Source organism: Tachyglossus aculeatus, chromosome 1 (assembly GCF_015852505.1).
Source record: "Tachyglossus aculeatus isolate mTacAcu1 chromosome 1, mTacAcu1.pri, whole genome shotgun sequence".
Classification (NCBI taxonomy): Eukaryota; Metazoa; Chordata; class Mammalia; order Monotremata; family Tachyglossidae; genus Tachyglossus; species Tachyglossus aculeatus.
In genome coordinates this window covers 7,692,619-7,718,163 of record NC_052066.1, presented here as the reverse complement: position 1 = coordinate 7,718,163, position 25,545 = coordinate 7,692,619, and the positions used below count along the sequence as shown (strand labels likewise).

Sequence of the window (25,545 nt, the reverse complement as noted above, 5' to 3'; positions counted from 1 at the left end):
GTATTGGGGGAGTGGGAGGACCGCTGCCCTTCATTCATTCATTCATTCATTCATTCAATCGTATTGGGGGGAGTGGGAGGACCGCTGCCCTTCAGTCATTCATTCATTCATTCAATCGTATTGGGGGAGTGGGAGGACCGCTGCCCGCCATTCATTCATTCATTCAATCGTATTGGGGGGAGTGGGAGGACCGCTGCCCTTCAGTCATTCATTCATTCCTTCATTCATTCATTCAATCGTATTGGGGGAGTGGGAGGACCGCTGCCCGCCATTCATTCATTCATTCAATCGTATTGGGGGGAGTGGGAGGACCGCTGCCCTTCAGTCATTCATTCATTCCTTCATTCATTCATTCAATCGTATTGGGGGGAGTGGGAGGACCGCTGCCCTTCATTCATTCATTCAATCGTATTGGGGGGAGTGGGAGGACCGTTGCCCGTCATTCATTCATTCATTCATTCAATCGTATTGGGGGGAGTGGGAGGACCGCTGCCCTTCAGTCATTCACTCATTCAATCGTATTGATTGAGCCCTTCAGTCATTCATTCACTCGTATTGGGGGAGTGGGAGGACCGCTGCCCTTCATTCATTCATTCATTCATTCATTCAATCGTATTGGGGGGAGTGGGAGGACCGCTGCCCTTCATTCATTCATTCATTCAATCGTATTGGGGGAGTGGGAGGACCGCTGCCCTTCATTCATTCATTCATTCATTCATTCATTCATTTAATCGTATTGGGGGGAGTGGGAGGACCGCTGCCCTTCATTCATTCATTCAATCGTATTGGGGGGAGTGGGAGGACCGCTGCCCTTCATTCATTCATTCAATTGTATTGGGGGGAGCGGGAGGACCGCTGCCCTTCAGTCATTCATTCATTCATTCAATCGTATTGGGGGGAGTGGGAGGACCGCTGCCCTTCAGTCATTCATTCATTCATTCAATCGTATTGGGGGGAGTGGGAGGACCGCTGCCCTTCACTCATTCACTCATTCAATCGTATTGATTGAGCGCTTACTGTGGGCGGGGCACTGGACTAAGCGCTTGGGAAGTCCGAGAGAGACGGTCCCTACCCAACAGTGGGCTCACAGGCTAGAAGGGCTTCAAAGCCCTACTGAGAGCTCACCTCCTCCAGAAGGCCTTCCCAGAACAGTGCTCTGCACATAGTAAGCGCTTAATAAATGCCATTATTATTATTATTATTCTTCCCAGACTGAGCCCCCTCCTTCCTCTCCCCTTCCTCCCCATCCCCCCCCACCTTACCTCCTTCCCCTCCCCAAGCACCTGTGTATATATATATATATATATATATATATATACATGTATATATGTATACAGTGCTCTGCACACAGTAAGCGCTCAATAAATACGATTGAATGAATGAATGAATATATATATATGCACAGTAAGCGCTCAATAAATACGATTGAATGAATGAATATAAATACGATTGATTGATTGATTGATTCAATCGTATTTATTGAGCGCTTACTGTGTGCACAGCACTGGATTAAGCGCTTGGGAAGTCCAATCAATCAATCAATCGTATTTATTGAGCGCTTACTGTGTGCAGAGCACTGGACTAAGCGCTTGGGAAGTCCAAGTTGGCAACATATAGAGACGGTCCCTACCCAACAGTGGGCTCACAGTCTAAAAGAGGAGAAGGGGAGAAGGAGAAGGGAGAATATAGTACAACGTAATGTCTTATCCTACTTTATATTTATAATATAATACATTCATTCATTCAATCGTATTTATTCATTCAATCGCATTTATTGAGCGCTTACTGTACAGAGCACTGGACTAAGCGCTTGGGAAGTACAAGTATATGTGTGTGTGTGTGTGTGTATATGTATATATGTGTATATATGCATATATATGCACACACACATATATGTCTGTATATATATATACATATACATGTGCATATATACATATATATGCACACACACATATACGTCTGTATATATATATACATGTATATACATATACACATACATAGTAATAATTATAATAATGATGGCATTTATTAAGGGCTTACTATGTGCAAAGCACTGTGCTAAGCGCTGGGGGTGGATACACGGCAATCAGGTTGTCCCCCACGGGGCTCACAATCTTCATCCCCATTTTCCAGAGGAGGGAACTGAGGCCCAGAGAAGTGAAGCGACTCGCCCAAAGTCACCCAGCTGACAATCGGCGGAGTCCGGATTTGAACCCATGACCTCTGACACCAAAGCCCGGGCTCTTTCCACTGAGCCGCGCTGCTTCTCGGACTATATACATATATGCATATATATACGATTGAATGAATGAATATATATACATATAGATATATATATATATGTTCCAGCTCCGCCAACTGTCAGCTGGGAGACTTTGGGCAAGTCACTTAACATCTCTATACAAATATGTGTGTGTATATATATGTATATATGTGTATATATACATATATATACGCACACACACGCATATATGTCTGTATATATATATATATATACACACATGCATATACATATACACATACAAAATAATCATAATAATGATAATGATGGCATTTATTAAGCGCATACTATGTGCAAAAGACTGTTCTAAGCACTGGGCGGGGATGCACGGCAATCAGGTTGTCCCACGGGGGGCTCACAGTCTTTATCCCCATTTTCCAGATGAGGGAACTGAGGCACTGAGAAGTGAAGTGACTTGCCCAAAGTCACCCAGCTGACAAGTGACGGAGCCAGGATTTGAACCCCTGACCTCCGACTCCAAAGTCCGTGCTCTTTCCACCGAGCCACGCTGCTTCTCGGACTACATACGTATATACATGTATATACGATTGAATGCATGAATATATTTATATATAGATATATAGATATCCCAGCTCTGCCAACTGTCAGCTGGGTGACTTTGGGCAAGTCACTTCACTTCTCTGTGCCTCAGTGACCTCATCTGGAAAATGGGGATTAAGACTGTGAGCCCCCCGTGGGACAACCTGATCACCTTGGAACCTCCCCAGCGCTTAGAACAGTGCTTTGCACATAGTAAGCGCTTAATAAATGCCACCATTATTCATTCATTCTATCATATTTATTGAGCGCTTACTGTGTGCAGAGCACTGGACTAAGCACTTGGGAAGTCCAAGTCGGCAACATCTAGAGACGGTCCCTACCCAACAGCGGGCTCACAGTCTAGAAGGGGAAGACGGACAACAAAACAAAACATATTATCTAAATAAAATAAATAGAATTCATTCATTCAATCGTATTTATTGAGCGCTTCCTGTGTGCAGAGCACTGGATTAAGCGCTTGGGAAGTCCAAGTTGGCAACATCTAGAGACGGTCCCTACCCAACAGCGGGCTCACAGTCTAGAAGGGGGAGACGGACAACAAGACAAAACATAGTAACCAAATAAAATAAATAGAATAAATATGTACAAGTACAATAAATAGAATACTAAATCTGTACAAACATATATACATATATACAGGTGCTGTGGGTAGGGGAAGGAGGTAAGGCAGGGGGGATAATAATAATAATAATGATGACATTTATTAAGCGCTTACTATGTGCAAAGCACTGTTCTAAGCGCTGGGGAGGTTCCAAGGTGATCAGGTTGTCCCCCGGGGGGCTCCCAGTCTTCATCCCCATTTTCCAGATGAGGGAACTGAGGCCCAGAGAAGTGAAGTGACTTGCCCAAAGTCACACAGCTGACAATTGGCGGAGCCGGGATTTGAACCCATGACCTCTGACTCCAAAGCCCAGGCTCTTTCCACTGAGCCACGCTGGGGAGGGGGAGGTTGTGTGTATATATGTTTGTACATATTTATTACTCTATTTATTTATTTTATTTTTACATATTTATTCTATTTATTTTATTTTGTTAATATGTTTTGTTTTGTCGTCTGCCTCCCCCTTCTAGACTGTGAGCCCGCTGTTGGGTAGGGACTGTCTCTAGATGTTGCCAACTTGGACTTCCCAAGCGCTTAGTATGGTGCTCTGCACACAGTAAGCGCTCAATAAATACGATGGAATGAATGAATAAATATACGTTGCAAACTTGTCCTTCCCAAGCGCTTAGTCCAGTGCTCTGCACACAGTGAGGGCTCAATAAATACAACTGAATGAATGAATGAATGAATCCCCCCTGCCTTACCTCCTTCTCCTTCCCACAGCACCTGTATATATGTTTGTACGGATTTATTACTCCATTTATTTATTTTACTTGTACATATTCTATTTATTTTATATGGTTTATATGTTTTGTTTTGTCGTCTGTCTCCCCCTTCTAGACTGTGAGCCTGCTGTTGGGTCTCAGGGACCATCTCTATATGTTGCAAACTTGTATTTCCCAAGCGCTTAGTACAGTGCTTTGCACACAGTAAGCGCTCAATAAATACGATTGAATGAAGGAATGAATGAACTTATTCTATTTATTTTATTTTGTTAACATGTTTTATTGTCCGCCTCCCCCTTCTAGACTGTGAGCCCGCTGTTGGGTAGGGACTGTATGTTGCCAATTTGGACTTCCCAAGCGCTTAGTCCGGTGCTCTGCACACAGTAAGTGCTCAATAAATACGATTGAATGAATGAATGAATTTATTCTATTTATTTCATTTTGTTATATGTTTTGTTTTGTCGTCCGCCTCCCCCTTCCAGACTGTGAGCCCGCTGTTGGGTAGGGACCATCTCTAGATGTTGCCAATTTGGACTTCCCAAGCGCTTAGTCCGGTGCTCTGCACACAGTGAGCGCTCAATAAATATGATTGAATGAATGAATGAATGAATGGACTTCCCAAGTGCTTAGTCCGGTGCTCTGTACACAGTAAGCGCTCAATCAATACGACTGACAATGAATGAATGAATGGACTTCCCAAGCTTTTAGTCCGGTGCTCTGCACGCAGTAAGCGCTCAATAAATACGATTGAATGAATGAATGAATGGACTTCCCAAGCGCTTAGTCCGATGCTCTGCACACAGTGAGTGCTCAATCAATACTATTGAATGAATGAACGAATGAATGAATGGACTTCCCAAGCGCTTAGCCCGATGCTCTGCACACAGTGAGTGCTCAATAAATACGACTGAATGAATGAATGGACTTCCCAAGCGTTTAGTCTGGTGCTCTGCATACAGTAAGCGCTCAATAAATACGATTGAATGAATGAATGAATAAATGGACTTCCCAAGCGCTTAGTCCGGTGCTCTGCACACAGTGAGCGCTCAAACAATACTATTGAATGAATGAATGAATGGACTTCCCAAGTGCTTAGCCCGATGCTCTGCACACAGTGAGCGGTCAATAAATACGACTGAATGAATGAATGGACTTCCCAAGCATTTAGTCTGGTGCTCTGCATACAGTAAGCACTCAATAAATACGATTGAATGAATGAATGAATGAATAAATGGACTTCCCAAGCGCTTAGTCCAGTGCTCTGCACAGTGAGCGCTCAATCAATACTATTGAATGAATGAATGAGTGGACTTCCCAAGCGCTTAGCCCGGTGCTCTGCACACTGTAAGCGCTCAATCAATATGATTGAATGAATGAATGGATGAATGGACTTCCCAAGCACTTAGCCCTATGCTTTGCACACTGTAAGCGCTCAATCAATACGATTGAATGAATGAATGAATGGACTTCCCAAGCACTTAGTCCGGTGCTCTGCACACTGCAAGCGCTCAATCAATACGATTGAATGAATGAATAAATGGACTTCCCAAGCACTTAGCCCCATGCTCTGCACACAGTAAGCGCTCAATAAATACGACAATGAATGAATGAATGAATGGACCTCCCAAGCGCTTAGTCCGGTGCTCTGCACACAGTGAGCGCTCAATCAATACGATTGAATGAATGAATGAATGAATGAATCAATCAATCAATCGTATTTATTGAGCGCTTACTATGTGCAGAGCACTGTACTAAGCGCTTGGGAAGTACAAATTGGCATCACATAGAGACAGTCCCTACCCAACAGTGGGCTCACAGTCTAAAAGGGGGAGACAGAGAACAGAACCAAACATACCAACAAAATAAAATAAGTAGGATAGAAATGTACAAGAAAAATAAATAAATGAATGAATGAATGAATGGACTTCCCAAGCGCTTAGTCCGGTGCTCTGCACACAGTGAGCGCTCAATCAATACGACTGACTGAATGAATGAATGAATGAATGGACTTCCCAAGCGCTTAGCCCGATGCTTTGCACACTGTAAGTGCTCAATCAATACGATTGAATGAATGAATGAATGGACTTCCCAAGCACTTAGTCCGGTGCTCTGCACACAGTGAGCGCTCAATCAATACGATTAAATGAATGAATGGGCTTCCCAAGTGCTAAGTCCGGTGCTCTGCACACAGTGAGCACTCAATCAATACGACTGAATGAATGAATGAATGAATGGACTTCCCAAGCGCTTAGCCCGGTGCTCTGCACAGTGAGTGCTCAATCAATACGACTGACTGAATGAATGAATGGACTTCCCAAGTGCTTCGTCCGGTGCTCTGCACACTGTAAGTGCTCAATCAATACGACTGAATGAATGAATGAATGGACTTCCCAAGCTCTTAGCCCAGAGCTCTGCACACAGTGAGCGCTCAATCAATACGACTGAATGAATGAATGAATGGACTTCCCAAGCGCTTAGCCTGGTGCTCTGCACACAGTGAGCGCTCAATCAATATGATTGAATGAATGAATGAATGGACTTCCCAAGCGCTTAGCCCGGTGCTCTGCACACAGTGAGCGCTCAATCAATACGACTGAATGAACGAATGAATGAATGGACTTCCCAAGTGCTCAGCCCAGTGCTCTGTGCACAGTGGGCGCTCAATCAATACGACTGAATGAATGAATGAATGGACTTCCCAAGCGCTTAGTCCGCTGCTCTGCACACTGCAAGCGCTCAATCAATACGATTGAATGAATGAATGAATGAATGAATGGACTTCCCAAGCACTTAGCCCTATGCTTTGCACACTGTAAGTGCTCAATCAATACGATTGAATGAATGAATGAATGGACTTCCCAAGCGCTTAGCCTGGTGCTCTGCACACTGCAAGCGCTCAATCAATACGATTGAATGAATGAATGAATGAATGAATGGACTTCCCAAGCGCTTAGCCCGATGCTTTGCACACTGTAAGTGCTCAATCAATACGATTGAATGAATGAATGAATGGACTTCCCAAGCGCTTAGTCCGGTGCTCTGCACACTGCAAGTGCTCAATCAATACGATTGAATGAATGAATGAATGAATGAATGGACTTCCCAAGCGCTTAGCCCGATGCTTTGCACACTGTAAGTGCTCAATCAATACGATTGAATGAATGAATGAATGGACTTCCCAAGCGCTTAGTCCAGTGCTCTGCACACTGCAAGTGCTCAATCAATACGATTGAATGAATGAATGGGCTTCCCAAGCGCTTAGTCCGGTGCTCTGCACACTGCAAGTGCTCAATCAATACGATTGAATGAATGAATGAATGAATGGGCTTCCCAAGCGCTTAGTCCGGTGCTCTGCACACAGTGAGCGCTCAATCAATACGACTGACTGCCTGAATGAATGAATGAATGGACTTCCCAAGCGCTCAGTCCGGTGCTCTGCACACTGCAAGTGCTCAATCAATGCGACTGAATGAATGAATGAATGAATGAATGGACTTCCCAAGCGCTTAGCCCTATGCTTCGCACACTGTAAGCGCTCAATCAATACGATTGAATGAATGAATGAATGGACTTCCCAAGCACTTAGTCTGGTGCTCTGCACACAGTGAGCGCTCAATCAACACGATTGAATGAATGAATAAATGGACTTCCCAAGCACTTAGCCCAATGCTCTGCACACAGTAAGCGCTCAAGAAATACGACTGAATGAATGAATGAATGAATGGACTTCCCAAGTGCTTAGTCTGGTGCTCTGTGCACAGTGGGTGCTCAATCAATACGATTGAATGAATGAATGAATGAATGAATGAATCAATCAATCGTATTTATTGAGCGCTTACTATGTGCAGAGCACTGTACTAAGCGCTTGGGAAGTACAAACTGGCAACACATAGAGACAGTCCCTACCCACCAGTGGGCTCACAGTCTAAAAGGGGGAGACAGAGAACAGAACCAAACATACCAACAAAATAAAATAAATAGGATAGAAATGTACAAGCAAAATAAATAGAGTAATAAATACGTACAACCGTATATCCATCTATACAGGTGCTGTGGGGAAGGGAAGGAGGGAAGATGGGGGGATGGAGAGGGGGGCGAGGGGGAGAGGAAGGAAGGGGCTCAGTCCTGGAGGAGGTGAGAATGAATGAATGAATGGACTTCCCAAGCGCTTAGCCCGGTGCTCTGCACACAGTGAGCGCCCGATCAATAGGACTGAACGAATGAACGACCGCGGGGCGGGCCGCGGGCGCCCAGGGGGCCGCTCACCTGCGGGTGCCCGTGCTGGCGGACGTCCATCTGGGCGAAGGAGCAGGTGTCGCCCACGCCGACCACCTCCACGGTGAAGTTGCGGAAGAAGTCGATGATGTCCAGCGCCCGCGGGCGCAGGCAGAAGATGAGGATGAGCGGCGTGACGATGGGGCTCAGCAGCTCCTCCACGATGAACACCTGAAGGGCGGCACCCCAAGTCACCCGCCCGCCCCCCCTCCCCCTCCAAAGGGGCGCCCACTACACTGCCCCGGGGGCGGGACGTGGCCTGGGCCGAGAGAAGCGGCGTGGCTCAGTGGGAAGGGCCCGGGCTTTGGAGTCAGAGGTCGTGGGTTCTAACCCCGCCTCCACCAATCGGTCGGCTGGGTGACTTTGGGCCGGTCACTTCACTTCTCCGGGCCTCAGTTCCCTCATCTGGAAAATGGGGATGAAGACTGGGAGCCCCCCCGCCGTGGGACAACCTGATCACCCTGTCACCTCCCCGGCACTTCGATCGCACGTAGTAAGCTGTATATATGCATGCACATATTTATTACTCTATTTATTTATTTTACTTGTACATATCTACTCTATTTATCTTAGACTGTGAGCCCACTGTTGGGTAGGGACTGTCTCTATGTGTTGCCAATTTGTACTTCCCAAGCGCTTAGTACAGTGCTCTGCACATAGTAAGCGCTCAATAAATACGATTGATTGATTGATTGATTTTGTTAGTATGTTTGGTTTTGTTCTCCGTCTCCCCCTTTTAGACTGTGAGCCCGCTGTTGGGTAGGGACCGTCTCTACATATTGCCAACTTGGACTTCCCAAGCGCTTAGTCCAGTGCTCTGCACACAGTAAGCGCTCAATAAATATGATTGATGATGATGATTTATTTTATTTTGTTAGTATGTTTGTTTTGTTCTCTGTCTCCCCCTTCTAGACTGTGAGCCCACTGTTGGGTAGGGACCGTCTCTATAGGTTGCCAACTTGGACTTCCCAAGCGCTTAGTCCAGTGCTCTGCACACAGTAAGCGCTCAATAAATACGATTGATTGATTGATTGATAGTAAGCGCTTAACAAATGTCATCATTATTATTCTATAGGCCTCAGTTCCCTCATCTGTAAATAGGGATGAAGATTGTGACCCCCCATGGGACAACCTGATCACCCTGGAACCTCCCCAGTGCTTAGAACGGTGCATCACACATAGTAAGCTGTATATATGTATGCACATATTTATTACTCTATTTATTTATTTTACTTGTACCTATCTATTCTATTTATTTTATTTTGTTAGTATGTTTGTTTTGTTCTCTGTCTCCCCCTTCTAGACTGTGAGCCCACTGTTGGGTAGGGACCATCTCTAGATGTTGCCAACTTGGACTTCCCAAGCGCTTAGTACAGTGCTCTCCACACAGTAAGCGCTCAATAAATACGATTGATTGATTGATTGATAGTAAGCGCTTAACAAATGCCATCATTATTATTCTCTAGGCCTCAGTTCCCTCATCTGTAAATAGGGATGAAGATTGTGAGCCCCCCATGGGACAACCTGATCCCTTTGTATCCCCGTGGCACTTAGAACAGTGCTTGGCATATAGTAAGCGTTGAACAAATCCCATCATTATTATTCTATAGGCCTCAGTTCCCTCATCTGGAAAATGGAGATGAAGACTGTGAGCCCCCCGTGGAACAACCTGATCACCTTGTAACCTCCCCAGCGCTTAGAACACTGCTTTACACATAGTAAGTGCTTAACAAATATCATCATTATTATTCTATAGGCCTCAGTTCAATCATCTGTCAAATGGGGAGTAAGACTGTGAGCCCCCCGTGGGACAACCTGATCACCTTGTATCTCCCCAGCGCTTAGAACAGTGCTTCACACATAGTAAGTGCTTAACAAATATCATCATCATCATTATTATTCTCTGGGCCTCAGTCCCTCATCTGTAAAACAGGGATGAAGACTGTGAGCCCCCCATGGGACAACCTCATCACCTTGTAACCACCCCGGCGCTTAGAACAGTGCTTTGCACATAGTAAGCTGTATATAGGTATATATGTCTGTACGTATTTATTACTCTATTTATTTATTTAACTTGTACATATCTATTCTATTTATTTTATTTTGTTAGTATGTTTGTTTTGTTCCCTGTCTCCCCCTTCTAGACTGTGAGTTGGGTAGGGACCGTCTCTAGATGTTGCCAACTTGGACTTCCCAAGCGCTTAGTCCAGTGCTCTGCACACAGTAAGCGCTCGATAAATACGATTGATTGACTGATTGACTGATTGATTGATAGTAAGCGCTTAACAAATGCCATCATTATTATTCTATAGGCCTCAGTTCCCTCATCTGTAAATGGGGATGAAGACTGGGAGCCCCCCGTGGGACAACCTCATCACCTTGTAGCCTTCCCAGCACTTAGAACAGTGCTTTGCACATAGTAAACGCTTAACAAATATCATCATTATTATTATTCTTCTCTGGGCCTCAGTCCCTCAACTGTAAAATGGGGGTGAAGACTGGGAGCCCCCCGTGGGACAACCTGATCACCTTGTAACCTCCCCAGCGCTTAGAACAGTGCTTTGCACATAGTAAGCACTTAACAAATACCATCATTATTATTATTCTCTGGGCCTCAGTCCCTCATCTGTAAAATGGGGATTAAGACTGTGAGCCCCATGTAGGACAACCTGATCCCTTTGTATCCCCGTGACACTTAGAACAGTGCTTGGCACATAGTAAGCGTTGAACAAATCCCATCATTATTATTCTATAGGCCTCAGTTCCCTCATCTGGAAAATGGAGATGAAGACTGTGAGCCCCCCGTGGGACAACCTCATCACCTCGTATCTTCCCCAGTGCTTAGAACAGTGCTTTACACATAGTAAGCGCTTAACAAATATCATCATTATTATTCTAGAGGCCTCAGTTCCCTCATCTGTAAATGGGGATGAAGACCGTGAGCCCCCCATGGGACAACCTCATCACCTTGTAACCTCCCCAGCGCTTAGAACATAGTAAGCACATAGTAAGCGCTTAACAAATATCATCATTATTATTATTATTCTCTGGGCCTCAGTCCCTCATCTGTAAAATGGGGATTAAGACTGCGAGCCCCCCGTGGGACAACCTGATCACCTTGTAACCGCCCCAGTGCTTAGAACAGTGCTTGGCACATAGTAAGTGCTTAACAAATACCATCATTATTATTCTATAGGCCTCAGTTCCCTCATCTGTAAAATGGGGATAAAGACTGTGAGCCCCCTGTGGGACAACCTCATCACCTTGTATCCCCCCAGCGCTTAGAACAGTGCTTGGCACATAGTAAGCGCTTAACAAATGCCATCATCATCATTATTATTATTATTATTCCCTGGGCCTCAGTTCCCTCATCTGTCAAACGGGGATGAAGACTGTGAGCCCCACGTGGGACAACCTGATGACCTTGTATCCCCCCAGCGCTTAGAACAGTGCTTGGCACATAGTAAGTGCTTAACAAATACCAACATTATTATTATTATTCTCTGGGCTTCAGTCCCTCATTTCTAGACTGTGAGCCCACTGTTGGGTAGGGACCATCTCTGTATGTTGCCAACTTGGACTTCCCAAGCACTTAGTCCAGTGCTCTGCACACAGTAAGCGCTCAATAAATATGATTGAATGAATGAATAAAATGGGGATTAAGACTGTGAGCCCCATGTGGGACAACCTGATCCCCTTGTATCCTCACGGCGCTTAGAACAGTGCTTGGCACATAGTAAGTGCTTAACAAATGCCATCATTATTATTCTATAGGCCTCAGTTCCCTCATCTGTCAAATGGGGATGAAGACTGTGAGCCCCACGTGGGACAACCTCATTACCTTGTATCTTCCCCAGCGCTTAGAACAGTGCTTGGCACATAGTAAGCGCTCAAGCGCTTAGTACAGTGCTCTGCACACAGTAAGCGCTCAATAAATACAATTGAATGAATGAAAGAATGAACAAATACCATCACTATTATTATTATTCTCTGGGCCTCAGTCTCTCATCTGTAAAATGGGGATGAAGACTGTGAGCCCCATGTGGGACAACCTGATCACCTTGTATCCCCCCCAGCGCTTAGAACAGTGCTTGGCACATAGTAAGCGCTCAAGCGCTTAGTACAGTGCTCTGCACACAGTAAGCGCTCAATAAATACAATTGAATGAATGAAAGAATGAACAAATACCATCACTATTATTATTATTCTCTGGGCCTCAGTCTCTCATCTGTAAAATGGGGATGAAGACTGTGAGCCCCATGTGGGACAACCTGATCACCTTGTATCCCCCCCAGCGCTTAGAACAGTGCTTGGCACATAGTAAGCGCTCAAGCGCTTAGTACAGTGCTCTGCACACAGTAAGCGCTCAATAAATACAATTGAATGAATGAATGAATGAACAAATACCATCACTATTATTATTATTCTCTGGGCCTCAGTTCCCTCATCTGTAAAATGGGGATGAAGACTGTGAGCCCCATGTGGGACAACCTGATCACCTTGTATCCCCCCCAGCGCTTAGAACAGTGCTTGGCACATAGTATTCATTCATTCATTCAATCGTATTTATTGAGCGCTTACTGTATTGTTGTTAACATTATTATAATAATTATACGATTACTATTAATGAAGATGGTATTCGTTACTTACTATGTGCCAGGCACTGTACTAAGTGCTGGGGTGGCTACAGGTAAAGTGGGTTATTAATAATACTACTAATAGTAGTATTTGTTAAGCGCTTACTATGTGCCAGGCACTGTACTAAGCGCTGGGGTGGATACAAGCAAAGTGGGTTATTAACACTATTAATAATGATAGTATTCGTTAAGCACTTATTATGTGTCAGGCACTGCATTAAGTGCTGGGGTGGATTCAAGGAAACGGGTCATTATTATTATTATTAATAATTATTACTATTAATGATATTCATTAGGCGCTTACTATGTGCCAGGCACTGTACTAAGCACTGGGGTGGATACAAGTAGGTAATTAATAATACTACTAACAATAGTATTTGTTAAGCACTGACTATGTTTCAGGCACTATACTAAGCGCTGGGGTGGATACAAGTAAAATGGGTTATTAATATTTTAGAAATACGCACTTACTATGTTTCAGGCACTATACTAAGCACTGGGGTGGATACAAGTAAAATGGGTTATTAACAATTTTAGAAATAATAGTGCACTTATTATGTGTCAGGCACTGTAGTAAGTGCTGGGGTGGATACAAGGAAATGGGTTAATAATAATAATAATAATAATTAGTATCCGTTAAGCACTTATTATGTGTCAGGCACTGTATTAAGTGCTGGGATGGATTCAAGAAAATGGGATAATAATGATGATAATAATAATAATAATAATAATAATAATGGTAGTATCTGTTAAGCACTTATGTGTCAGGCACTTTATTAAGTGCTGGGGTGGATACAAGGAAATGGGATACTAACAATGATAATAATAATAATAATAATAATAATAGTATCTGTTAAGCACTTATTATGTGTCGGGCACTGTATTAAGTGCTGGGGTGGATAATAATATGTACAAGTAAAATAAACAGAGTAATAAATCCGTACAAACATATATACATCTATATAGGTGCTGTGGGGAAGGGAAGGAGGTAAGGAGGGGGGGATCAATCAATCAATCAATCGTATTTATTGAGCGCTTACTGTGTGCAGAGCACTGTACTAAGCGCTTGGGAAGTCCAAGAGAGACGATCCCTACCCAACAGCGGGCTCACAGTCTAGAAGGGGGAGACGGACGACAAAACAAAACATATTAACCAAATAAAATCAATAGAATAAATATGTACAAGTAAAATAGAGTAATAAATCCGTAAAAAACATATATACATATATACAGTTGCTGTGGGGAGGGGAAGGAGGTAAGGGGGGGGGGGATCAATCAATCAATCAATCGTATTTATTGAGCGCTCACTGTGTGCAGAGCACTGGACTAAGCGCTTAAGTACAGGATGGGGAGGGGGAGGAGGGGGAGAGGAAGGAAGACTGTGAGCGCACTGTTGGGTTGGGACCGTCTCTATACGTTGCCAATTTGTACTTCCCAAGCGCTTAGTACAGTGCTCTGCACACAGTAAGCGCTCAATAAATACGATTGATGATGATGTCCCGCAGAGACAGGTGCTTTGGGCATAGTAAGCGCTTACTACTACTAATAATAACGGCATTTATTAAGCGCTTACTATGTGCAAAGCACTGTTCTAAGCGCTGGGGAGGTTACAAGGAGATCAGGTTGTCCCACGGGGGGGGGCTCCCAGTCTTCATCCCCATTTTCCAGATGAGGTCACTGAGGCCCAGAGAATAATAATAATAATAATAATGATGGTATTAAGCACTTACTATGTGCAAAGCACTGTTCTAAGCGCTGAGGGGGAAACGAGGTGATCAGGTTGTCCCACGGGGGGCTCCCAGTCTTCACCCCCATTTTCCAGATGAGGGAACTGAGGCCCAGAGAAGTCAAGTGACTTGCCCAAAGTCACCCAGCTGACAATTGGCACAGCCGGGATTCGAACCCACGACCCCCGACTCCAAAGCCCGGGCTCTTTCCACTGAGCCACGCTGCTTCTCTGGCACTATGTGCCAGGCCCCTTCCTAAGCCCTGGGGCAGATACTGGGTCATCAGGTTCATTCATTCATTCAATCGTATTTATTGAGCGCTTACTGTGTGCAGAGCACTGGACTAAGCGCTTGGGAAGGACAAGTTGGCAACAGATAGAGACGGTCCCTACCCACCAGTAAACAAACCCAATAAAAATATTTATTTTATTTGTACCTATTTATTCTATTTATTTTATTTTGTTAATATGCTTTGTTGTCCATCTCCCCCTTCTAGACTGTGAGCCCGCTGCTGAAGCAGCGCGGCTCAGTGGAAAGAGCCCGGGCTTGGGAGTCAGAGGTCATGGGTTCGAATCCCGGCTCTGCCACATGCCTGCTGTGTGACACTGGGCAAGTCACTTAACTTCCCTGAGCCTCAGTTACCTCATCTGGAAAATGGGGATTAAGATTGTGAGCCCCCCGTGGGACCACCCGATCACCCTGTATCCCCCCCCAGTGCTTAGAACAGTGCTTGGCACATAGTAAGCGCTTAACAAATGCCATCCTTATTTATTACTTATTGGGGACCGTCTCTAGATGTTGTCAACGTGGACTTCCCAAGCGCTTAGGAAGCGCTCAATAAATACGACTGAATAAATACGAGCAGGATCACTGGCCCCGGGAGGTGGAGACCGGTGCTTTGGGCATAGTAAGCACTTACTAAATGCCAACGTTACAGTGCTCTGCACATAGTAAGCGCTTAACTTACTCCTTCCCTCCCTCCTTCCCTCCTTCCCCATCTCCTTCCCTTCTCCTTTCCCATTTCCTTCCCTCCTCCTTTCCTTTCTCCTTCCTTCCTCCTTTTCCATCTCCTTCCCTTCTCCTTTCCCATTTCCTTCCTTCCTCCTTTCCCATCTCCTTCCCTTCTCCTTTCCCATTTCCTTCCCTCCTCCTTTCCTTTCTCCTTCCTTCCTCCTTTTCCATTCCCTTCCTTCCTCCTTTCCTTTCTCCTTTCCCATCTCCTTCCCTTCTCCTTTCCCATTTCCTTCCCTCCTTTCCTTTCTCCTTCCTTCCTCCTTTCCCATTCCCTTCCTTCCGCCTTTCCTTTCTCCTTTCCCATATCCTTCCCTTCTCCTTTCCCATTTCCTTCCCTCCTCCTTTCCTTTCTCCTTCCTTCCTCCTTTCCCTTCCTTCCTCCTTTCCTTTCTCCTTCCTTCCTCCTTTCCCATTCCCTTCCTTCCTCCTTTCATTTCTCCTTTCCTTCTCCTTTCCCATTTCCTCCCCTCCTCCTTTCCTTTCTCCTTCCTTCCTCCTTTCCCATTCCCTTCCTTCCTCCTTTCCCATCTCCTCCCCTCCTCCTTTCCCATCTCCTCCCCTCCTCCTTTCCCATCTCCTTCCCTCCTCCTTTCCCATCTCCTTCCCTTCTTTCAAGAGCCCGGGCTTTGGAGTCAGAGGTCATGGGTTCAAATCCCGGCTCCGCCAATTGTTAGCTGTGTGACTTTGGGCAAGTCACTTAACTTCTCTGTGCCTCAGTTACCTCATCTGTAAAATGCGGATTAAAGACTGTGAGCACCCCCATGGGACAACCTGATCACCTTGTAACCTCCCCAGCGCTTAGAACAGTGCTTTGCACATAGTAAGCGCTTAATAAATGCCATTATTATTATTATTATTATCAACAAATACCATTATTATTATTATTATTATTTTATTATTAGACAGACGCCCGCCGCCCGGGCCCCGGGCCCGCCCGCTCCCCGGCTCACCGCCTTGTACTGAAAGAGCTGGGCAAACTCGTCGCGCGTCTGGGAGCGGTGGGCATTGCCCTGCCAGTGGTCGGGCATATAGTGGATGTGGGCCAGGATCACTCGCAGCAGCTGCTCCGGGCAAAACACCAAATGCTGGTCCGGGATGAACGACCTGGGGGGACGGGGGACGGGGACACCGGAGAGGGAGGAAAAGAAAAGTCACGGTCATAAGGGCCTCCCCTCCTTATTTCGGTTTGTTTCCCCTGGTATCAGTTCAATAATGTTCAATCTGTTCAATTATTTTAGTTTGGTTCCCCTGGTATCAGTTCAATAATTTCCAATCATTTTAGTTTGCTTCCCCTGGTGTCTGTTCACTAATGTTCAATCTGTTCAATTATTTTGGTTTGTTTCCCCTGGTATCAGTTCAATAATGTTCAATCGGGTCAATTATTTTGGTTTGTTTCCCCTGGTATCAGTTCAATAATGTCCAATGTGTTCAATTATTTTGGTTTGTTTCCCCTGGTATCGGTTCAATAATGTTCAATCTGTTCAATTATTTTGTTTTGTTTCCCCTGGTATCGGTTCAATAATGTTCAATCTGTTCAATTATTTTGTTTTGTTTCCCCTGGTATCAGTTCAATAATGTTCAATCTGGTCAATTATTTTGGTTTGTTTCCCCTGGTATCAGTTCAATAATGTTCAATCGGGTCAATTATTTTAGTTTGTTTCCCCTGGTATCAGTTCAATAATGTCCAATCTGTTCAATTATTTTGGTTTGTTTCCCCTGGTATCAGTTCAATAATGTTCAATCTGTTCAATTATTTTGGTTTGTTTCCCCTGGTATCTGTTCACTAATGTTCAATCTGGTCAATTATTTTGGTTTGTTTCCCCTGGTATCAGTTCAATAATGTCCCATCTGTTCAATTATTTTAGTTTGTTTCCCCTGGTATCAGTTCAATAATGTCCAATCTGTTCAATTATTTTAGTTTGTTTCCCCTGGTATCAGTTTAATAATGTTCAATCTGTTCAATTATTTTGGTTTGTTTCCCCTGGTATCAGTTCAATAATGTTCAATCATCTGTTCAATTATTTTGGTTTGTTTCCCCTGGTGTCTGTTCAATAATGTTCAACCTGTTCAATTATTTTGGTTTGTTTCCCCCAGTGTCTGTTCAATCTGTTCAATTATTTTGGTGTGTTTCCCCTGGTATCAATTCAATAATGTTTTATCTGTTCAATTATTTTGGTTTGTTTCCCCTGGTGTCTGTTCAATAATGTTCAACCTGTTCAATTATTTTGGTTTGTTTCCCCCGGTGTCTGTTCAATCTGTTCAATTATTTTGGTATGTTTCCCCTGGTATCAGTTCAATAATGTTTAATCTGTCAATTATTTTGGTTTGTTTCCCCTGGTATCAGTTCAATAATGTTCAATCTGTTCAATTATTTAGGTTTGTTTCCCCTGGTGTCTGTTCAATAATGTCCAATCTGTTCAGCTATTTTGGTTTGTTTCCCCTGGTATCAGTTCAATAATGTTCAATCTGTTCAATTATTTTGGTTTGTTTCCCCCGGTATCAGTTCAATAATGTTCAATCTGTTCATTTATTTTGGTTTGTTTCCCCTGGTGTCTTGTTCAATAACGTTCAATCTGGTCAATTATTTTGGTTTGTTTCCCCCGGTGTCTGTTCAATAATGTTCAATCATCTGTTCACTTATTTTGGTTTGTTTCCCCTGGTGTCTGTTCCATAATGTTCAATCTGTTCAATTATTTTGGTTTGTTTCCCCCGGTATCTGTTCAATAATGTTCAATCATCTGTTCAATTATTTTTGTTTGTTTCCCCTGGTATCAGTTCAATAATGTTCAATCTGTTCAATTATTTTGGTTTGTTTCCCCTGGTGTCTGTTCAATAATGTTCAATCTGTTCAATTATTTTGGTTTGTTTACCCTGGTGTCTGTTCAATAATGTTCAATCTATTCAATTATTTTGGTTTGTTTCCCCTGGTATCTGTTCAACAATGTTCAATCTGTTCAATTATTTTGGTTTGTTTCCCCCGGTATCAGTTCAATAATGTTCAATCTGTTCAATTATTTTGGTTTGTTTCCCCTGGTGTCTGTTCAATAATGTTCAATCTGGTCAATTATTTTGGTTTGTTTCCCCTGGTGTCTGTTCAATAATGTTCAACCTGTTCAATTATTTTGGTTTGTTTCCTCTGGTATCAGTTCAATAATGTTCAATCTGTTCAATTATTTTGGTTTGTTTCCCCTGGTGTCTGTTCAATAATGTTCAATCTGTTCAATTATTTTGGTTTGTTTCCCCTGGTGTCTGTTAATAATGTTCAACCTGTTCAATTATTTTGGTTTGTTTCCTCTGGTATCTGCTCAATAATGTTCAATCTATTCAATTATTTTGGTTTGTTTACCCTGGTGTCTGTTCAATAATGTTCAATCTATTCAATTATTTTGGTTTGTTTCCCCTGGTATCAGTTCAATAATGTTCAATCTGTTCAATTATTTTGGTTTGTTTCCTCTGGTATCTGTTCAATAATGTTCAATCTGTTCAATTATTTTGGTTTGTTTCCCCTGGTGTCTGTTCAATAATGTTCAACCTGTTCAATTATTTTGGTTTGTTTCCCCTGGTGTCTGTTCCATAATGTTCAATCTGTTCAATTATTTTGGTTTGTTTCCCCTGGTGTCTGTTCAATAATGTTCAATCTATTCAATTATTTTGGTTTGTTTCCCCCGGTATCAGTTCAATAATGTTCAATCTGTTCATTTATTTTGGTTTGTTTCCCCTGGTGTCTGTTCCATAATGTTCAATCTGTTCAATTATTTTGGTTTGTTTCCCCTCGTGTCTGTTCAATAATGTTCAATCTGTTCAATTCTTTTGGTTTGTTTCCCCCAGTGTCTGTTCAATCTGTTCAATTATTTTGGTTTGCTTCCCCTGGTATCTGTTCAATAATGTTCAATCTGGTCAATTATTTTGGTTTGTTTCCCCTGGTATCAGTTCAATAATGTTCAATCTGTTCAATTATTTTGGTTTGTCCCTACCCAACAACAGGCTCACGGTCTAAAAGGAGGAGACTGACAACAAAACATGTTAAGCGCTCACTATGTGCCAGGCACTGTACTAAGTGCTGGGGTGGATAATTCATTCATTCATTCAATCGTACTTATTGAGCGCTTACTGTGTGCAGAGCACTGGACTAAGCGCTTGGGAAGTACAAGTTGGCAACATATAATAATAAAGGTATTTATTAAGCGCCTACTACATGCAAAGCACTGTTCTAAGCGCTGGGGAGGTTACAAGGTGATCAGGTTGTGCCCCGTGGGGCTCCCAGTCTTCATCCCCATTTTCCAGATGAGGGAACTGAGGCCCAGAGAAGTGAAGTGACTTGCCCAAAGTCACACAGCTGACAGTTGGCGGAGCCGGGATTTGAACCCATGACCTCTGACTCCAAAGCCCACGTTCTTTCCACTGAGCCACGCTGCTTCTCTCCTATGTTGCCGACTTGTACTTCCCAATGCTTAGTCCAGTGCTCTGCACACAGTAAGCGCTCAATAAATACGACTGAAGGAATAAATGTGCCAAGCACCATTAATAATAATAATGATGGTATCTGTTAGGTGCTTACCATACGCAAAGCACTGTTCTAAGCACTGGGGAGGTTACAAGGTGATCAGGTTGTCCCACGGGGAGCTCACAGTCTTAATCCCCATTTTACAGATGAGATAACTGAGGCCCAGAGAAGTGAAGTGACTTGCCCAAAGTCACACAGCCGACAGTTGGCGGAGGAGCCGGGATTTGAACCCAGGACCTCCGACTCCAAAGCCCGGGCTCCTTCCACTGAGCCACGCTGCTTCTCCTATGTTGCTCACTTGTACTACCCAATGCTTAGCCCAGTGCTCTGCACACAGTGAGCGCTCAATAAATACGATTGAATGAATGAATGAATGTGCCAAGCACTATTCTACGCGTTGGGGGAGATACAAGGTGATCGGGTTGTCCCCCGTGGGGCTCACAGTCTTCATCCCCATTTTCCAGATGAGGGAACTGAGGCTCAGAGAAGTGAAGCGACATAATAATGATGGCGTTTATTAAGCGCTTACTATGTGCCAAGCACTGTTCTAAGCGCTGGGGAGGTTCCAAGGTGATGAGGTTGTCCCACCAGGGGCTCACAGTCTTCGCCCCCATTTTACAGATGAGGTAACTGAGGCCCAGAGAAGTGAAGCGACTCGCCCAAAGTCACCCAGCTGACAAGCGGCGGGGCCGGGATTAGAACCCGTGACCTCTGACTCTCAAGCCCGGGCTCTTTCCACTGAGCCACGCGGTTCTACTGTTCCATTTATTTTGTTAATGATGTGCATTTAGACTGGGAGCCCACTGTTGGGTAGGGACTGTCTCTATATGTTGCCAACTTGGACTTCCCAAGCGCTTAGTACAGTGCTCTGCACATAGTAAGCGCTCAATAAATACGATTGATGATGATGATGATGACCATCTCTATATGTCGCCAACTTGTACTTCCCAAGCGCTTAGTCCAGTGCTCTGCACACAGTAAGCGCTCAATAAATACGATTGATTGATTGATTGATTGATTCTACTGCTCTATCGTCCTCTCCCCAGCGCTCAGTCCAGTGCTCCGCACCCGGTAAGCGCTGAATGAATACGACCGACTGACTCATTTTAATGCTTTCTCTTCACATTCGTCTCCCCTTAGAGAAGCAGCGTGGCTCAGTGGAAGGAGCACAGGCTTTGGAGTCAGAGGTCATGGGTTCAAATCCCGGCTTTGCCTATTATCAGCTGGGTGACTCTGGGCAAGTCACTTGACTTCTCCGGGCCTCAGCTCCCTCATCTGGAAAATGGGGATGACGACTGTGAGCCCCCCGTGGGACAACCTGATCACCTTGTAACCTCCTCGGTGCTTAGAACAGTGCTTTGCACACAGTAAGTGCTTAGTAAATGCCATTATTATTATTATTATTACAGAGAAGCAGCGTGGCTCAACGGAAAGAGCCCGGGCTTGGGAGTCCGAGGTCGTGGGTTCTAATCCCGGCTCCGCCACTGGTCAGCTGGGTGACTTTGGGCAAGACGCTTCACTTTTCTGTGCCTCAGTTCCCTCATCTGCAAAATGGGGATTAAGACTGGGAGCCCCCCGTGGGACAACCTGATCACCTTGTAGCCCCCCAGCGCTTCAAACAGTGCTTCGCACATAGTAAGCACTTAACAAATACCATCATCATTATTATTACTATTATTAATTCCAGCTCCGCCACTTAAAAGCTGTGTGACACTGGGCGAGTCGCTTCACTTCTCCAGGCCTCAGTGACCTCATCTGGAAAATGGGGATGAAGACTGTGAGCCCCCCGTGGGACATCCTGATCACCTTGTATCCCCCCCAGCGCTTAAAACAGTGCTTCGCACATAGTAAGCGCTTAACAAATACCATTATTATTATTATTATTATTAATTCCGGCTCCGCCACTTATCAGCTGTGTGACTTTGGGCGAGTCGCTTCAATTCTCCAGGCCTCAGTTCCCTCCTCTGTAAAATGGGGATGAAGACTGCGAGCCCCCCGTGGGACAACCTGATCACCTTGTATCCCCTCAGTGCTTAAAACAGTGCTTCGCACATAGTAAGCACTTAACAAATACCATTATTATTATTATTGTTAATTCTGGCTCCGCCACTTATCAGCTGTGTGACACTGGGCGAGTCACTTCACTTCTCCAGGCCTCAGTTCCCTCCTCTGCAAAATGGGGATGAAGACTGCGAGCCCCCCGTGGGACAACCTGATCACCTTGTATCCCCCCAGCGCTTAAAACAATGCTCCGCACATAGTAAGCGCTTAACAAATACCATCCTTATTATAATTATTATTGTTAATTCCGGCTCCACCACTTATCAGCTGTGTGACTTTGGGCGAGTCGCTTCACTTCTCCGGGCCTCAGTTCCCTCATCTGTCAAATGGGGATGAAGACTGCGAGCCTGTGAGCCCACCTGCTAGACTGTGAGCCCACTGTTGGGTAGGGACCGTCTCTAGATGTTGCCAACTTGTACTTGCCAAGCGCTTAGTACAGTGCTCTGCACACAGTAAGCGCTCAATAAATACGACTGAATGAATGAATGGGGATGAAGACTGGGAGCCCCCCAGGGGACAACCTGATCACCTTGTAACCTCCCCAGCGCTTAGGACAGTGCTTTGCACAGAGTAAGCGCTTAACAAATACCATTATTATTATTATTATTAATCCCGGCTCCGCCACTTATCAGCTGTGTGAATTTGGGTGAGTCGCTTCACTTCTCCGGGCCTCAGTTCCCTCCTCTGGAAAATGGGGATGAAGACTGTGAGCAACCCCCGTGGGACAACCTGATCACCCTGTATCTCCCCCGGCGCTTAGAACAGCGCTCGGCCCGTAGTAAGCGCCTCACAGATACCAACATTATTGTTATTCATTCATTCATTCAATCGTATTTATTGAGCGCTTACTGTGTGCAGAGCACTGGACTAAGCGCTTGGGAAGTACAAGTTGGCAGCAAGTTGTTATTATTCAAGCGCTCAGTCCAGTGCTCTGCACACAACCGCTCCATAAATACGATTGTATGAATTATTATCGATCGCGGGCAGGGACCGTGTCCGTTTGCCGTGGTCCGAATAAATCTGATAAATATGATTATCGGTTGCGGGCGGACTTGTGTCCGTTTGTCGTGGTCCGAATAAATCTGATAAATACGATTATTGGTCACGGGCAGGGACCGTGTCTGTTTGCCGTGGTCCGAATAAATCCGATAAATACGATTATCGGTCACGGGCAGGGACCGTGTCCATTTGCTGTGGTCCAAATTAATACGATTATCAGTTGCGGGCATGGACCGTGTCCGTCTGCCGTGCTCCGAATAAATCCGATAAATACGATTATCGGTCGCGGGCAGGGACCGTGTCCGTTGGCCGTGGTCCAAATTAATACGATTATCGGTTGCGGGCATGGACCACGTCCGTTTGCCGTGCTCCAAATAAATCCGATAAATACGATTATCAGTCGCGGGCAGGGACCATGTCCGTTTGCCGTGGTTCGAATAAATACGATAAATCCGATTATCGGTCGCGGGCAGGGACCGTGTCCGTTTGCCATGGTCCGAATAAATACGATAAATACTATTATTGGTCGTGGACAGGGACCCTGTCCGCCTGCCGTGGTCCGACTAAATCCAATAAATCCGATTATCGGTCGCGGGCATGGACCGTGTCCGTCTGCTGTGGTCCAAATAAATACGATAAATACGATTATCGGTCGTGGGCATGGACCATGTCCGTTTGCCGTGGTCCGAATAAACACGATTATCGGATGTGGGCATGGACCGTGTCCATCTGCCGTGGTCTGAATAAATACGATAAATACGATTATCGGATGTGGGCATGGACCGTGTCCGTTTGCCATGGTCCGAATAAATACGATAAATACGATTATCGGTGGCGGGCAGGGACCGTGTCCGTTTGCCGTGGTCCGAATAAATACGATTATCGGTCGTGGGCATGGACCGTGTCCGTTTGCCGTGGTCCGAATAAATCCAATAAATACAATTATCGGTCACAGGCATGGACCATGTCTGTTTGCCGTGGTCCGAACAAATCCTATAAATACAATTATCGGTTGCGGGCAAGGACCGTGTCCGTTTGCCCTGGTCTGAATAAATACGATAAATACGATTATCGGTCGCAGGCAGGGACCATGTCCGCCTGCCGTGGTCCGAATAAATACGATTATCGGTGGCGGGCGTGGACCGTGTCCGTTTGCCGTGGTCTGAATAAATCCGATAAATATGATTATCGGTCGCGGGCAGGGACCGTGTCCGTCTGCCATGGTCCGAATAAATATGATTATTGGTTGCGGGCATGGACCGTGTCTGTTTGCCGTGGTCCTAATAAATCCGATAAATATGATTATCGGTCAAGGGCATGGACTGTGTCCGTCTGCCGTGATCCGAATAAATACGATTATCGGTCGTGGGCATGGATCGTGTCCATCTGCCACGGTCCGAATAAATCCGATTATCGGTCGCGGGCACGGACCGTGTCCGTCAGCCGTGGTCCGAATAAATACGATAAATACGATTATCGGTGGTGGGCAGGGACCGTGTCCGTTTGCCGTGGTCCGAATAAATACGATTATCGGTCGCGGGCATGGACCGTGTCCGTTTGCCGTGGTCCGAATAAATCCAATAAATACAATTATCGGTCACAGGCATGGACCATGTCTGTTTGCCGTGGTCCGAACAAATCCTATAAATACAATTATCGGTTGCGGGCAGGGACCGTGTCCGTTTGCCCTGGTCTGAATAAATACGATAAATACGATTATCGGTCGCAGGCAGGGACCATGTCCGCCTGCCGTGGTCCGAATAAATACGATTATCGGTGGCGGGCGTGGACCGTGTCCTTTTGCCGTGGTCTGAATAAATCCGATAAATATGATTATCGGTCGCGGGCAGGGACCGTGTCCGTCTGCCATGGTCCGAATAAATATGATTATTGGTTGCGGGCATGGACCGTGTCTGTTTGCCGTGGTCCTAATAAATCCGATAAATATGATTATCGGTCAAGGGCATGGACTGTGTCCGTCTGCCGTGATCCGAATAAATACGATTATCGGTCGTGGGCATGGATCGTGTCCATCTGCCGCGGTCCGAATAAATCCGATTATCGGTCGCGGGCACGGACCGTGTCCGTCAGCCATGGTCCGAATAAATACGATAAATACGATTATCGGTGGCGGGCAGGGACCGTGTCCGTTTGCCGTGG

At 45.0% G+C, this 25,545-nt stretch overlaps 1 protein-coding gene across 1 annotated transcript in view; it reads right to left on the bottom strand.

The window, feature by feature from the left end:
• The window catches only part of ATG9A (autophagy related 9A), a 111,969-nt gene that overhangs the window by 26,891 nt on the left and 59,533 nt on the right, over positions 1-25,545 (bottom strand). Inside the window, exons 9-10 of the mRNA XM_038743568.1 lie at positions 16,772-16,925; positions 8,435-8,614 (exon numbers count right to left, since the gene is read on the bottom strand). Of these exons, the coding sequence (XP_038599496.1) occupies positions 8,435-8,614; positions 16,772-16,925 (334 nt within the window). The remainder of the gene's footprint in view (positions 1-8,434; positions 8,615-16,771; positions 16,926-25,545) is intronic.